The sequence below is a fragment of the Odontesthes bonariensis genome, chromosome 20 (assembly GCF_027942865.1).
Source record: "Odontesthes bonariensis isolate fOdoBon6 chromosome 20, fOdoBon6.hap1, whole genome shotgun sequence".
Lineage (NCBI taxonomy): Eukaryota > Metazoa > Chordata > Actinopteri > Atheriniformes > Atherinopsidae > Odontesthes > Odontesthes bonariensis.
In genome coordinates this window covers 24,710,555-24,726,078 of record NC_134525.1, presented here as the reverse complement: position 1 = coordinate 24,726,078, position 15,524 = coordinate 24,710,555, and the positions used below count along the sequence as shown (strand labels likewise).

The window sequence follows — 15,524 nt, the reverse complement described above, 5'->3', positions numbered from 1 at the left end:
ACTAAGTGTGAGATAGCAGCACTTTTTCAGAATATATGTATATGTTTTTAACTCCTTATCATGCGATGCATATCAGATGACCAATATAGTTAATCAAAAGCCTAAACTGATGTTATGATGCTCTGTAGAGTAACACTGGAGGAAGCTTAGCTTAATGTTACTATGTCTTTCAAAACTGCTATGTACTCTAATCTGATGATAGGACTATTAAGAGCATCACAGTTCCATAGTGAAGACATGTGAATGTCTGTATGTGTCTCTAGTAATATATATGCAAACCATGTACACCATAATGCTTGATGTGCTCTGTGTTCTCTATGGTTTGTCCTCATATCCTCCTCATTTTTTGCAAGTCAATCCTCAAAAACGTTTTGTTGTGAACATTAAATTCAGAATAAATCTTGACAAAGTTCAGGATAAATCTTGACAAATGGAGTTGCGTCTCCATGGGGGCCTCTGTTCTACCAGCCTTTATGTTTCATTGTTTGTTACACATGGTTATCTCTTGATTGTATCGGCGATCAACACTGAGAATTTCACTGTAACTGTGCCTTCATAAGGTTTGGTGAATTCAGTCAGTCACGGATGAAGAATCTGTTAGCATTCACAAACTGTTCTTTTCGAGACAATATATTATCTATGTTTATAATCTATCTCCTTATATTTGTCCATGGCAACAAAGTACTTTGCAAAAGACACAATTTCAATTAGAAAATCTGCAAGCTTCCCTATCAGCCTCATTAAATATTTCTAGTCAGGATCTCTTGACACAAGAGGCAGATGAGGAGTTGTTAAAATCATTCATTTTTTGCTAATTAGCTAAAAGACAGAAACACACAAACGATGGCTCGTGGACAGGCATGGCCAGGGCTACGCTGATGATTTGAAAGGTGAAAACAATTAAAGAAACTGCAGCGCTTGCTTCTCTGCTGCTGTCAGTGTAATAAGCGTGGAGGAAAATCACACCGTATCCACTCATAAAACGATTTGCCGTAGTTTTGGATGCCTTTGAACGAGCCTGTACGGCTAAACTGGGAATATAAAGCAGACCAGAGTAAGGTCACCTCGAGCAGACCTAAAGGAAATGACTCATGGAAAACAGTGTGTCGCCATGAGTTCAACGGCTCTTTGGTCTCTTCATCTTGGCTGAGCAAAGTCTTTCTTTAACCTTGCCACACTGAGGTTCATATCAAGTTGCTCACTAACTCTTTCAACACCGCTGTCCTCTAACCAGCTCCTCCCATTCTCTACAAGGGATAAAAGGGCCTGCGATAGATGTACAGGGAAAATGTACAGATAGAGTGCGTTTGTACATGTTTGGGCCATTGAAATCATGAGCTAATATGAGCACAGTCTTAAGGTTGAATGTTATGCCTGTTCTTTACACCGTTATCTCAACTACCTTAATGTGAGTTTGATCAAATATTTTCACAAGCTGTAAAAAAGCAGTTTCCTCACCTGATAGCATTAGAGGATACTTAAAATCCTAAGTATCTAAACTGGAGTATTGTGCATGCAGTTTCTGTTTTTATCAAACCTCAGGACCACTAACTTGGCTCAAATCATAATGGTGTCATGACCTCAACAATCCTGAAAACACTGGAGCTTTTGGTGCAGAACACAAGCCAAATGGAAGAAAAAAATTGAGTAATGAGTAAGTGAGGTCAGACAGGTGCAAATATGATCTTAATTGTAATTCATGGTTGACAGAAGAATGGCTCCGTCATAAGGAGGCCATTTGGTATTTTTGCTTAAAAGCTTCTGATTCATACTCATACAAAGATTTCTCTGACAACATGATTGTGTCACTGCAGTCGTTGTTGCGCTGTAATTAAAGATAGCCTGTCATGAGTCACACCAAACAAAAGCTAATACGTCCTACCTATTACCCCTGCAGATAATATCCTGCTAAAACCAAAACAGAATTTGCTGGGTGGTTTGTGCCATTTAGCAATAATGCTGTAATGTGAAAGCTTAATGGAATTACAGTTAACAGCTGAAACCCATAAAGTCAATGCGATTAGTGGTCATTAATTCTAATGTTGGGACATTAAATTTCATTGCAACTGTGCATCACGGGCAACATGGTTTTATCAGAAAATGACACAAAAAATTCTAGCTTGTCCGTAGCTACAGTGGGATGTACAACCATAATCAGGAAGTTTGGACAGTACGGTGTTATCATCGTGGTGTTTTTCATTTCAATATTTTCCACAACTTCACTAGTGCAGACAGCTCAGGACTGCAGGCAGGCACATAATGTACCAGTACCTTCTTCTTAAAGTGACTTTTTGGTGAAGTAAACTCTATTAGAGTAACTGTCATAATTTCTACCTTGTATTTTTAAGATTCAGTAAGAACTAGAGCTTCTTAAGTAAAATTAAACATTTTATTAACGTAATACATGAATTATGGGGAAGAGTAAGTTTTACTTTGGTTTCCTCATACAATTTAAATGTTTAATAGTTGTATGTACATAAACCTAGAAATACTACATAAACTTTACTCTGAAAGTGTATAATTAAAATCTACTAAGTTACTTCATAACAGCAAATACTACAGATATATAAAATTTACTTAAAAAAATTTACTTTTACTTATTTGGAGTAAAATGATGTTCCTGCCTATGAAAAACAAGTAGACTTTACTTAATTTGTTTAACTAAATATAACTTAAAACTTAGATGTAATTAAGTAAAAAAATGTTACTTAATATCTTCAAAACTGTTGTGTTTTATGGTAAGTAAAATTTACTTGATACTGGCAAGTGAGTGTTACTTGATATTGCAGCATTAAATATTACTTAAATCATTTGAGTGAGAATACTTACAAAGGGTTTTTTAAGTAAATCTTATGAGTTGTTTCTTTCAGTGTATGTCTTTGTAATGTGAGCAAAATGTGGTTTCGTATTGTTTTGGTGAAATATATGCTTGAAATCCCTGGACAAACTGCCAATTTGAAGGCAGCATTTGTTGCTTTAAAATCTCAGTTACCTTATCTTCATCAATGCTGCCATTAGAGAAGTGGAAATGACCTCATACCACAACCGAGCCTGCGGCTTTCAGTCTTATTGCCGATAACAGCCTCATCGTCCTTTTTGTTTATTGTCCAGAGCACATTTCTTCCAAGAAACATCTTAAATACTGATTAGTCTGACCGACAATACATTTCCACTTTCTGAAGAATCGGCCCATCCAAATACCTCTGGGATATATCTTGGCTTTATATTGTCTGCCAAGAACACAAGTCAGAATCATAGCTTTTTATAAACTTTTACGTTTCACATGCTTTCCTAACTGGTTCTGCCATGTTACTTATGTAACCATCTCTGCATCCTCAATGAGCAGAAAAAGGAGAAAAAGAAGATATCATGCACGTGCAAAGAAAATGTGATCAGAAGCAGTCTTCTACCCCACTTTTGCCAACGTGCACACACCCCCTCTGGCCAGTTGTGCTCAGTGCACGGAAGCTGAGGCAGAGATGTTGTTGCTCCTTCTGGCGCAGAGTGAGGACAGAGACGGATGAGCTTTCTGGCTTGAGAGGCCACCTGGCTGCATTCATCCTGACGGATCAGAGCTTCACTGCTCTTTTTCTGCTCTCTGACCAAGTGCTGCCCAGTGAAACATTGAGCTATAAGGTGAGAGGTCACACTAATAGCCCTGCTCTATCTTCTCTCTCCGAGACGATTCCTTCTATCTCTGTCCATCAAACTATCACTCTTTCTTTTTCTCTCCGTTTTCTATGTTCCTCCTTCCCTCTGTGACACTATGGCCTATTGATTGGATGAAGGAAGAGATCATTAATGATTCTTGTTTCCACGGCATCCAGACGCATATATGGACTGCAGCGGGTAATCACCCTAAGTACACACTAGTGGTGACCAATGCCTTTATGTACACCAGGAAACATTGTTGCCATTTTATAACGGCACTGAGGAATTTTCTCATCAGATGAAATTGATCTGAACATGGGTGGGCTTGATGAGACTGTCTAGCTTCTCTGTGGAGAAATATCTCCTTGGTATCCAGATGACTATATAAAAAAGGACATCAGATACTATGGTCATTTGGAGTTGATCAGGGATTTCCCTGCACCGTGGAAAACAGCACTGAATAGCCCCAGTTAACACATTTCGTTCACACAGAAAGGCCCCAGCCAGGATCCCTCTAGCTGTGAGGCAATGGTGCTAAGCATCACTCCACTCTGCAGCCCTATTGGCAAAAATGTGATCATCCAGGGTAACGCTATTTACACCGTCTTGTTTTTCTCTGAGCCATGTGAGCACCAACCTCCAGCAGGCTGAACACCAAGTTGAGGAAGGTCACTCTGCCTCAAATGGCAGCACACACAGAGGATGAGCGTGTAAAGTATGAGGTAGCGAACATGAGCGGACCACAGGGTCAGGGCAATCCCTCTTAGACCAGTCGGAAAGACTACGGAGCTCGAGTCAGCCAGATGTTAGTATGATATCATACACGTCTCTGTAAATGTTTGCACTCTTTTAATCCTTCTTATGATAAAAGGTACTTATTTGGAAGAAAAAAAAGATAAATAAAAATAAACAAACATATACAAAGAGAAGTTGGCAAATTACCAATTTTTGAAAATGTTTTATGTCGCAACAGCAGAGTTCAGCTTGCCAGTCCTTACTCGTGTGCCAGTCCTATGTGTGCATTCTGACTTGGGTCAAACCGCCACATCCACAGAACACTTTGATCCATGGGCCTCAATTTTCACCCCAGCATGTGGAACTGACACCTCGTGGCACTTTTCAATTAAACAGGACGGAAGGCAAAGCTGGGTGTGATGCTAACGACCTTTGTGTTAAAACTTGTCAGGGGCTGTTACAGTGTGCAAGCAGGAGGTTTCATTCGATTCCGTGTTCTTCCTCCTTTAATTGAGCTTTTCTTTCATTCTCTCTCACTTAGTTTTTTTCTATCATTTCACATTCAGAGAGCAAAATGAGGTAAAGTAGAAAAGCAAGAGAAAAGTCATAATTTGAGTCATGCAAGGAGTTCTTTATGTTCATCACTTTCTAGCTGTGGATTCAGCTGACGCTGACAACACTACTGCACTGCATGGCTCATTGAAGCAAAGAGACAAAGGGATTATCACCAGCTACGTGACGCTTGAATTGCTTACAAAGTAGATTGTTCTTAATGGCGGCACAAAAATACTTCAGGGAAGATCAAGGAAAAGCATCCTTACAATTAACATGATGCCACTTGATATCAGCTTATAGCATCCGTCACCTGTGTCATTTTGGGCTATCCTTCACAGTTGCCATGGTAATTATAACTCCTATAATCCATTCAATTGCACCAGTCCCTCCAGAGCACATTGATTTCTATTGTTTCACAAGAGAGGCATCAATCTGCCCGCAACTACTGGGAGTCCAATCTCTGATCAATACTTGAGTAAGGTTAGATAAGGCATCCACGATGCATTTATTAGCCGCTTTTCTTTTTTACAGAAAACCAAAATCCTAACTATCATGTCTGGGCAGGAATAAGAAGTTTTAATTTTCATCGTATCGACTTACTGTCATTCCCAATAACTCCAAATCATAGTCAAGTCTCAATTCTCGCACAGCAAAACCTTTCCATTCCATTTACCTCTGGGTCTTGGTTCATTTATGGCAGAGGAGGCAGAATAATTGAGCACAGCAGCAGAGGAGATTGTCTGATTTGATTAGAGATTTCCTCTCTTGTCTTTTAAGGGATGAAATACATCAGAGTTTTGTTAGTAAAAGCTGTTTGCTCTGAGGAAGAGTAGAAAGTACGTATCAATGGGAACTGTTGCAGGAGTTGTGCATTTGTATGTGTCTGTACACGTATAATTCAAGTGTGCTCTACCATATCACAAACTGCACACGTCTAACCTTCATGATCCAGTAATTTAGCAGGTTTAGATACACTCCACATTGAGCTGTCAGTCAAACTCTGGCGGCTGTGTTTCCTGACCTTGCTGAGCCGATCTCAACATCTGTCCTCTAACCACAACTGTCACATCTCACAAACCAAGCAATACATCTGAGCCAAAATAACTCAGAGAAGAAGATAGTTGGACCAGCTATACTCTGTCTCGCCTGCAGACATTTGCCATCCAACATGTCATTTATGACAAACAATTTCAGATGTATATTTTCACATTATGTTGTACCTTTATTAAAATGAAAGCTGATAAAGACAGCAGAGCCTTTTATTAAAAAAAATAATTACTGACCATATGGCAGATACAATTATGATATGCAACGCGGATCAGTTTTTTTCTATACTGTCTGACTTCTAATTAAAACTGACAGGGAGAGGTGGGGGGGCGTGGCCTCCATATTTAAAGTCCGCTTTAATTGCAAGCAGGTAATGAACTCTGCTTTCACAAGTTTTGGAATTGCAGCTTTTCACCATCACCAAGCCTTCGATGGTGTTGATTGCTGTGATCCATCCTCCACCCAAGTATCATGACAATTTGATCCATGATCTATTCTATTCATTTGGATTTGCAAACTTTTAATCCACTTTTACTCTGCATTATGAGATGATTCTAATTCTGATTTCAACATTCACATCTGTTGTGAGGACAAGCCTCTGGTCAAAGACACTGTTGAGTCTTTTAATCTGACACAATTTGTCTCCAGTACAACACATCAACGTGGACATACTCTGGACCTTGTGCTGGGCTATGGGTTGTCCGTTTCAGTGAGGGACATCTGTATTGCCAGTTTTATATTAGCCTTGAGTAAAGAAACAAGAACAATGAGACTATTCTGAAATGTCAGCCATAAACATTTTAAACCCTGGTTTGCCAGATATAATAAACCCTGTTTTTAAGCAGGCTTTTTCAAAGAGTTGTTTCACTGAGAAATATAACAGTTAGCTCAAGGCTTTGTTTGATTTAGTAGCTCCAGCAAAAGAACGCACGGGGCTAAAAAAAGAGTCGTACCCCTTGGCAAAGGGAGGATTTGTTAATCCCCGGGAAAAACGGCAGAAAACGTGAGCGTTTTTCCAGGCTTGAGGTTTTTTTATCAAGCGCGGAAGGACAGTTTTCATTTCTGACAATGATGTCAGCTGTGAAAGCATCATATTATTATGATTGTTGAAAATAAACATACTTCTTCATTGTTATTTTCTCTAGGCTCACACAGCATAAACAGGAGTACTGATCTGTCTGTGCATGACTTTTTAATGTATTCTTTCAGTACCGAGACAGAGCGCTCTGCTGCTAGGCTCATACATGGAGGGCACGGTTTCTATTATTTTGAACCAAACTCTCTGGCAAAACTAAACTCTAAACTCAGCTTCTGCAGTATTTATCTGCAAACAAACTTTTTGAGCCATTTCAATCTGCTTTTAAAGCAAATCACTCCACAGAAGCAGCTATTACAAAGGTGGTGAACGACCCGTTACTGGCAGCAGACTCAGAATCATCCTCTGTAAATATTATTGTGAGACCTGATTTGACACTGTGGATCATGCTATATTGCTGGATAGACTGGAGAACCTTTTTGGCCTCTCAGGTCAGGCTCTCCAGTGGTTAAAGTCATACCTGTCAGAGAGATCTTTTCTTGTTCTATTCGATAACACCCTCTCTGAGTCCTGTGTTGTGAAACATGGAGTTCCACAGGGCTCGGTTTTGTTATTCCCAGTACATGGCACCACTGGGTCATGTACAATCAATTTTCATTGTTGTGCAGATGATCTGCAGAGTACCTCTCATTGGCATTTTTGATGGACTCGCTTGCAGTAAACTTGGGGCCTGTTTAGCTTCTTTTAAAAGCTGGTTATCAGCAAATTTCTTGCTCCATAACTCAGTAAAGATAGAAATGATCATTGGACCAGCAAGGCTGAGTCATTTTAACTGTCTTTGGAGGACGGTTATTCATTGCAGAGATAAACCTTTACGAGTTTATCTCTGCAATAATAAACTCGTTGGGGTGAACCGTTGTTATGAATAGAAACCAAACTGTCATAACATCAGAAATCTAACTGAGAGAATTAAGTCAGTTTAAAAGATTAAGAGATGTCTAAGGGCGTATTCAGACCAGGAAAGTCCGATAGTTCACTTGCTTTGGTCCGAACCTTTTTTTTTTCATTTTGGTGCGGTTTGCTTTCAGACTACATTTCAGTAAACGGACCAAAATATGTCAACAAAGCCACGCGCCCCGAAGTCGTTCGGCTATTGGTCAGAATCGACACGCGCAACACAGAGTGCTAAGTTCAAAAGTGAATGTAGTCACGGATGCTTTCCGTGCCGTTATTGCTTTTAATATAATCAAAACTATATGTTTCTTCAACGTTTTGCTATTTTCACAACTGTGTAATTACTATGCTGCTGTACAAGTAATTTATCAACAACAACGACAAAGGGCAAGGCGGCTACGGAGGATAACGCCGATTCGGTCTTTCGTTAGCTTTACCACAGCCGGTCTAGTAATTAGAAGAACGACGCTCTGTTCTGTTACCTAGCAGCAGACAAACGACGGATGCTCCCGAGGTACAAAAAAGCAAAAAGTCTGGGATTAGGTCCGGTCTGCTTTCACACCTCCAAAAGATCCGCACCAGGGTTCGTTTGATCCGGACCGAGTCCGACCTTTCAGCTCGGTCTCGGTCCGCTTGTTTGGTCCGGACCAGAGTTCGGTGGTTTGTATTCAGACCATCCCAAAAGGTCCAAACCAACGAAAATCTGGTCCGTTTGGTCGTTTGGTCCGGACCAAACGAGGTAGGTGTGAATACACCCTAAGAGAGCAGGCACCGGTTAATATGGGCATAACTCAAAAATAGCCTTAAGACATGAAAAATAACTGACATTCTCTTGCCAAAGAACATGTCAAATATCCGAGACCACCCAACTTCACCTATGATAGCTTACTGCTTAAGCTACCACTTCCTCTCCATCACTAAAACTCTTTTGACTCTGTGCTGGGTGCCTTTAACGCTTCCATAGTTGAGGAGACAAAAAAGAACAAAAATCTTTTCAAGCAGTACATCAACAGTTGCAGCTCCTGATCAGATAAGCATTTGTTTTTTTTTAAAGTGTGCTTTGGAGCAGCGAAGAAAATAAATGAAGCCAACTATGAGGAAAAACCCAAAGAACTGAGAACACACGATTTTGGATAGAGAAGAGAAAAAAAACAGTGAAAGAGATGAAAAAAGAAGTGAGATGTGAGAGAGGAGAGACAGAGGGAGTAAGTGTCAGGGGCAAACCCTATTGATGTGGAGGTTTAATTAACCGTCAGATGCCTCTGAAACAGTCTCTGATCTTCTATGATCAGTGGCGCTGCTCTGGAGGCGGGTGGAGGAGTGGGTATAGAGAAGAAATAGAATGAATGGGAAAGGGACAGAAAGGGGCGAAAGTGTAAATCACTGATAGATTACAAATATACTTTGAAGTGTGCAGAGAAGCGGAAAGGATGGCAGCGTGAAGAAGAGATACATCTGATTATGCAACGGCAAATTTTAATCTAAAACGTCGGTGAGAGCACAGCGAGAAAAAGAAAGTGGAGGGAGATGTGTAAAGAAAAGAAAAGTGAGGATAGACACCTAATCATTACAGACAGTTGTTTATAAACCTAGGGTGTGCTGAGAGTAGTAGTAGCCATACATTTGACGACATTGCATCATTATTCACACTGATACAATCACCCTGTGCATGCGTGAACAGCCTGACAATGTTGAGATGACAGCAGGGACCAGTTCAGGATTGAATTGCCAATTCCAATTCACCTACAGAGCCGAGATCTCAGCACACTGATGTCATTCAGGTAGAATGGGAATTGACCCAAAGGAAACCAGCTGAGTGGATTGAAGGTGGAGAGGATTGGGGCTGACGTTTATCGCTGAGACGTTTGAATAGCAAAATAGGGTTCCTTGGAATGTAAAGAGGGGGGGATGAAGCTTTGACAATCATGGCTTTCAGTGACAGTGCTCGTGGAGACATTTCCTGATATTAAAGCCAGAATAAAAACAACATAAATCTAGGTGCATCTCGTGTGATATGCCTCACATATTATCCAATAAACAAATTAGAATAAATAAAAAAATAAATATATACATAAAAAATTCTGTTTGAGAAGACATATATATGAATTTTTTTTCTTTGATTTGAAGCTGAAAGGAGGTGGAAAAAGTAAAAAAAAAAAAAACGTAAAAAAAGAGAGAAAAAATAAACATGCTGCTGTACGAAACTCACCAACACGAGCCATCACATTCCCTCGTGGTGCAGAGATATTGTCCAAACTGTCAGTTATTTCATAGAGAGACTGGGAGATCCGACGTTCATCGCTGTCCAGGACGGAGTTAACGGAGTGAGGGCTGGCAGGGGTCTCCTGCAACACACATAAAGAGAAAATGTAATGCTTGCAAATGTGTATACTGACAAAATTAATTCCATAAAATACAAATATTTTACACATATAGATAAATATTTTTTCAAAAATGGAAAACAAAAACATCTTTATCCTAATGTTTACACAAAATCTCTAATGCGAAGATCCGTAGTATCTCAAAACATTTCTCAAGACTACTCGACTGCTCTCACTCTCAGTCTGGTTGAATCTGAGCACTAAAACTACAAATATAAAACAATAATATAGACTCTCGGTCACCAAATTGGGTACAGTTTAAATGTTGGAACATTGGATGGACAGATGAAAGTTAGTTTGGATGTTTGTATGCCGTTGCTATGGTTTGGATTAACAGGTAAAGATAAAAAAAAGAAGAAAAAGTATGTTTGCATCAAACCTGCATCATTTCGTGTGCTCAGCGATATTTGTTTTGGGAGTGAGGTAAGGCTTTTCTGTCAGGCTTTACAGAGTGAGAACTGTGCCTTGACCTTAAAGCTAAAGTTAAAGCTTGCCCTAAGACAACTGCAACCCCCTGAGACCCTGATAAATAAAGCAGGTGGAGAAAATAGATCAATGGATGGATGGAAAATCAAACATCATAGTAAAATTAAATTATTACATGAAAAAAAATAGGTTAAGACAATTTCAATGTAATAATAGAACAAGTGAAATGCACAAGTGATGTTGCACATGTTCTACGTGAAGAGATAGCTACAAAGTGGAGCAAACATGTTCACACATAAAGGAAAAATAGGTTAACTTCATGTCATCAATACTCCAGAAACACTGAGCCAGTGCCTCGGTGTCCACATCAGCTTGTGCTGGTATTTTCTGGTTCAGAAGTGTGAAACCGGTCCTGCAGTAGACCAAGCTGGATAAAACCCCCTGGATTTCCCATCGGCCAACAAACACCTGTCGCTAACAATGAGCTCAAGGAAAGGGACTGGTGCCATTTGCCATGTGCTCGATGTTCTGCACTGCCGGTCCTTGAGCCAGCCCACTGGACACTCATTGCACCTGCCAGTGGGAGATGGTTAGAGTCTGGGACCGTGAGGCCCATTGCATCTTCGCTTAGCTGTTACTTCACATCCACGTACAGGGAGTTCATACTTACTGACCAGCTGTACGCTGGTCCCTACGAGATACGTGCCAGAGTTGAGGGACTTATCAGCTGTTTAATATAAATGAGAGGTCTAATGAAGTTGAAAGCAAATAGAAAAAAAAAAATTTTCAGGACAATGTGTTGATAAGAGAGCGGAGATGTGTGTAACTGTGAGAGCGGCCGGCGGCCGGGTCAACGCAATTACAATCGCAGCCGTAGCCACTGCTTAGCTCTAACAAAAAGCTTGTCCCCAGATGATTCAGACTCAAATTTAAATTGCTGAAACGAAGATTTATTTTACTCACTTTTCATTATTCAGCTTCTTTCTTCACTTTTTTGGATGCGTTTTAATCATTGGCTTGTCATGAGTTGAATAGACGTAAGATGGAAGGTTTGGGGTAGGAAGGGAATTATGTCTAATAATGCACCAAGCGCACAGTTCTCAGCCCTCTGTCTCTGTGAGATGAGCAGGTTTATCTTAAATTATCTATCACTTTCTTTGGCAAACACATGTTGAAGTCAATGTAACACAAAGCTAAAGTTGAATCATTTCAGTCTTTGTGTATTCAGTGTTAATTAAGTCAGCCTCTATGCATTTTAATACTTTGGCTTAATCTCACTGTAATGAGTGACTCCTGAACGTTTACTGCCTGGTGCCACATGATGAGCTGGGACGTCCTTATATCAACTTTGCACACTGCTGTCACCAAATGTTCAGGTGTCAATTGAAATCAACAGTCTGAATGAACTCAAGTCAAAATTAAAATAAATAAATAAATAAATAAATAATTAATAGAAGTGCTAATCTGTAGGTTAAACAAATAAAATCATCCAAAGCAAAAGAAACAGCTTTGTGGTATCACATCCGATCGCTTAAAGGCGCTAGCATGGTTGCCGCGTCTGTCACGGCGGTGTCGCACCGTGACGTCAAAATGACGTTTCAGGCATGGCGCTTCCCTTGAACAGACGGCGCAGCGCGTTGTCGTGCACCAGCCGATTTTTGTAACTTGGCGGCGCCGAGCACAACGAACCGGATGGACCGATGTGAGACCAGGCTCAGTGAGGAGGTGCGTTTGTACAGGCAGCTGTACGAAACTGCAGTGAAACAGCACAGGGAGCACGTAAACTCCCAAAACTGGTGCACAGAGATGGGCAGAACTTTGGGGAAAGAGGGAGAGTTCTGTAAGAATGTGTGGAAGAAGCTACGGGACAGATACGTGAAGGCAAAGAAGAGGGCAGAGACTCTGTTGATGCCGGGGGCTTCAAACCTTCACCTCTATTAACTGAATTAAAAACTTAAAATGATCTGAAAACTGCAGCAGTATCATTAATTACAGTATTCCTGCTCTTGACAGCGGCATTGTTTTCTTCTCCACTTTCCTGGTTGTAGAGTAGAGGTAACCGTCACGTAGCAGCGCCACCTCTGTGACGGAGAAAATTGCAACTACTGGCGCAACGACTTGCGCTACTATACATGGCGGGCACGAAATCGTGACGTCATCAACACCGCTCGCGCTAGCAGACGCGGCAACCATGCTAGAGCCTTAATCCATTTCAGGGTCATAGGGGAGGATGGAGCCTATCCCATCTGCCATCGGGCAAAAGGTGACCCTGGATGGGTCACCAGTCCATTACAGGGCCAACACAGAGCCAAATGAGACAACCATACACACTCGCACAGTGCTAAGGTCAAACTGTTTTTCATGAGATTCCATCCTTTCTAGCCACAAATTCTCATGATGAATTCAAACTACCATAATCTAGTCATTTTCAGTGGATTATCCTGTTGATTGAGGGTGAAGGCAGAGCACTGTGACTCAGACAGATCAACTGCTGCATAGCTTCTGCTGGATTCAATAAACATGTCTGTATGGTTAAGTGCCTTAATACAAGTGCAAAGTAAATTTTTTCCCCCCCTGCATCAGAATCTCCCTGACCTTGAGTGCACAGTAGAGGAGAAGAGGCAGAATGTTGACAAGCATGGTCTTAAGCTGCCAACTGAGGCTAATACATCTAGTCCATAGCCTTTTCCTTACCTTCTCTCCTGGTCTCAGCCAGTTGCTGAGGACCTAATCCAGTCAACCTCCACCATAATGCTGTAATTACAGTCCTTAAGCTGCTGCATCCTGCCCCAGGCACAGCTCACCTCTCCACTGCTGGCAAGGTACTTCTTTCATTAGCCTCTCACATCCACCTAGACCCTCAACTAATGCCTGTGCTTTTCAAAGTGGGTCACGTGGTATTTAAGGAGTTCTTAGCAAAACTTCAATTTCACTTAGACATTACACAGATAGGAAATCAGACCAACAGCAGTTGTAAGAGGGTAACCTGGTCAGGTTGACCCTTTTCAGCACTTGTTGCACTGTCTCCAACTAAAGGCATTTCACTTCATATCTTGACAGTTATACATCTCGTATTGGTTAATTTTCCAGACAAGTTATGAGGATACCAAACACTCCCAGAACATCAACCCTATCTAGAAGACAACACACCGCATACAAACAAGATTTAAGGGGCAGATTTACTAGAGTTCCCTGCAGGGTGCAAACTACTTTTAACGTCAATATTTAGTTTTCAAAAGCACAGAATGAGTGATTTAATACATTCTGCACTCACATTAACTTCTGATTGTACCGTTATTTATCAGTGAAAAAGAGCATGTCATAAATTTGCATCCGACATTGTGATAATTGCTAGTTGGAAGAGGCAGAAGTGTGCCTGGACAGCAAGACAAGGGTGTGTGAATGAAGAGATTATCCATTATTGTTCATTTCTTTCAAAAAGCCAGAAGAAGATACTGTCAGATCATGTAAATTGCCAGCTCATGTCATTCTTAATAACTAGTATAATATGTATAAAATAAGATATGATATAAGATGACCAACAACGACACTGCTTATGTTTTCCTACGCTTCCATGTTAGTTCCTTAACAACATGTGGGATTTTACACACTGAGAACCTCTACACAAGAACACAGGCATTTTGATAAGTACAAATGTTTAATTGTGTGCGTACAAAGGCAGTTTTGGGGACTGAAACCAAACTTTTTGGAAAATGCCTTACAGGCTGTAGATTGGGCTGATGTCAAAATATGCACCAAATTCTCATTTGATGACATGGCAGAGCAGCAACATATTGCCCGGCTCGTATTGTCAACCACACTTTTTACAGGTCTGTACATAAATATATTGTTACTCTCTGACCACATGAAAGAATATGCTGAAAGAGTTCACTGCTACATAATTCAACACAGAACAAGCTGACAACAGCAGTGGTTGCAGCAAGTTGCTTTGCCTGCACATTGAGAGGAAAGAAACTAAGATACGATGGCTTGTCAGTGCTTGTCAGAAAAGTTGCACATTTAGCAGGCGAGGGAAAAAAAAAAAAAAAAATCTGGTAAACGTATTTGGATTGTTGTTAAAACTGGTTTGGACAATAATTAGGTGAGTATTATGAGTTTTACCTGATGTATATAAAGCAAAGCTGTTATTGTGGTTCCATTTTGCGTTTCTTTTGGGAAACTTTTTTTGCAAACAGTGCTGTCTGGACTTGTTTTTTTTTTTTCTTTTTTTTTACAAACGGAGGAGGAAAAAACAAGTTTTTTTAAAATACCAGTGTTTGTATGTATTTAGCCTGAGGCAAGCACTTCACCTCCACAGTCCTCTACCATGCTCAAGCAGCCCACTCAACCACTAGATTCAATATATTATTCTCTCAATTGGTCCTATTGAGTTTCCCCTGCCGCTTCTAAATGAGTTAGTTCTCAGAGAGCCAGCTGGGAATGAGGGCCAGCAGCGCTGGAATTGCATTTCTTCTGCTCTATGATCTACTTCCCTCAATTTACCCATTGTTTCGTCGTGAACTGCATTTCCCAGAGTGCAGTGCTCTGTGCCCTTTCCATGAATCATTACGATTTGCAATGAAAACATGGGAGCGGTACATGTCATGATCTAAATGGACTTCAATCGTTCCATATTAAGCTCGGTAGAGTGGGATTGCATAAGTTTTTCCCCTCCTTTTTATTGCCTCATGTTGTGGGCAGCATCTCAATGTTTTTAGGGCTCTCCCAGCAGTGGCCAG

At 40.6% G+C, this 15,524-nt stretch overlaps 1 protein-coding gene across 7 annotated transcripts in view; it reads right to left on the bottom strand.

Moving 5' to 3' along the window:
• Positions 1–15,524, bottom strand: part of LOC142370262 (partitioning defective 3 homolog) — a 333,677-nt gene that overhangs the window by 130,451 nt on the left and 187,702 nt on the right. For all 7 annotated transcript variants that reach the window (XM_075452746.1, XM_075452747.1, XM_075452752.1 and 4 more), the window contains one exon: positions 10,188–10,323. In XM_075452746.1, coding sequence (XP_075308861.1) covers positions 10,188–10,323 — 136 coding nt within the window. The remainder of the gene's footprint in view (positions 1–10,187; positions 10,324–15,524) is intronic.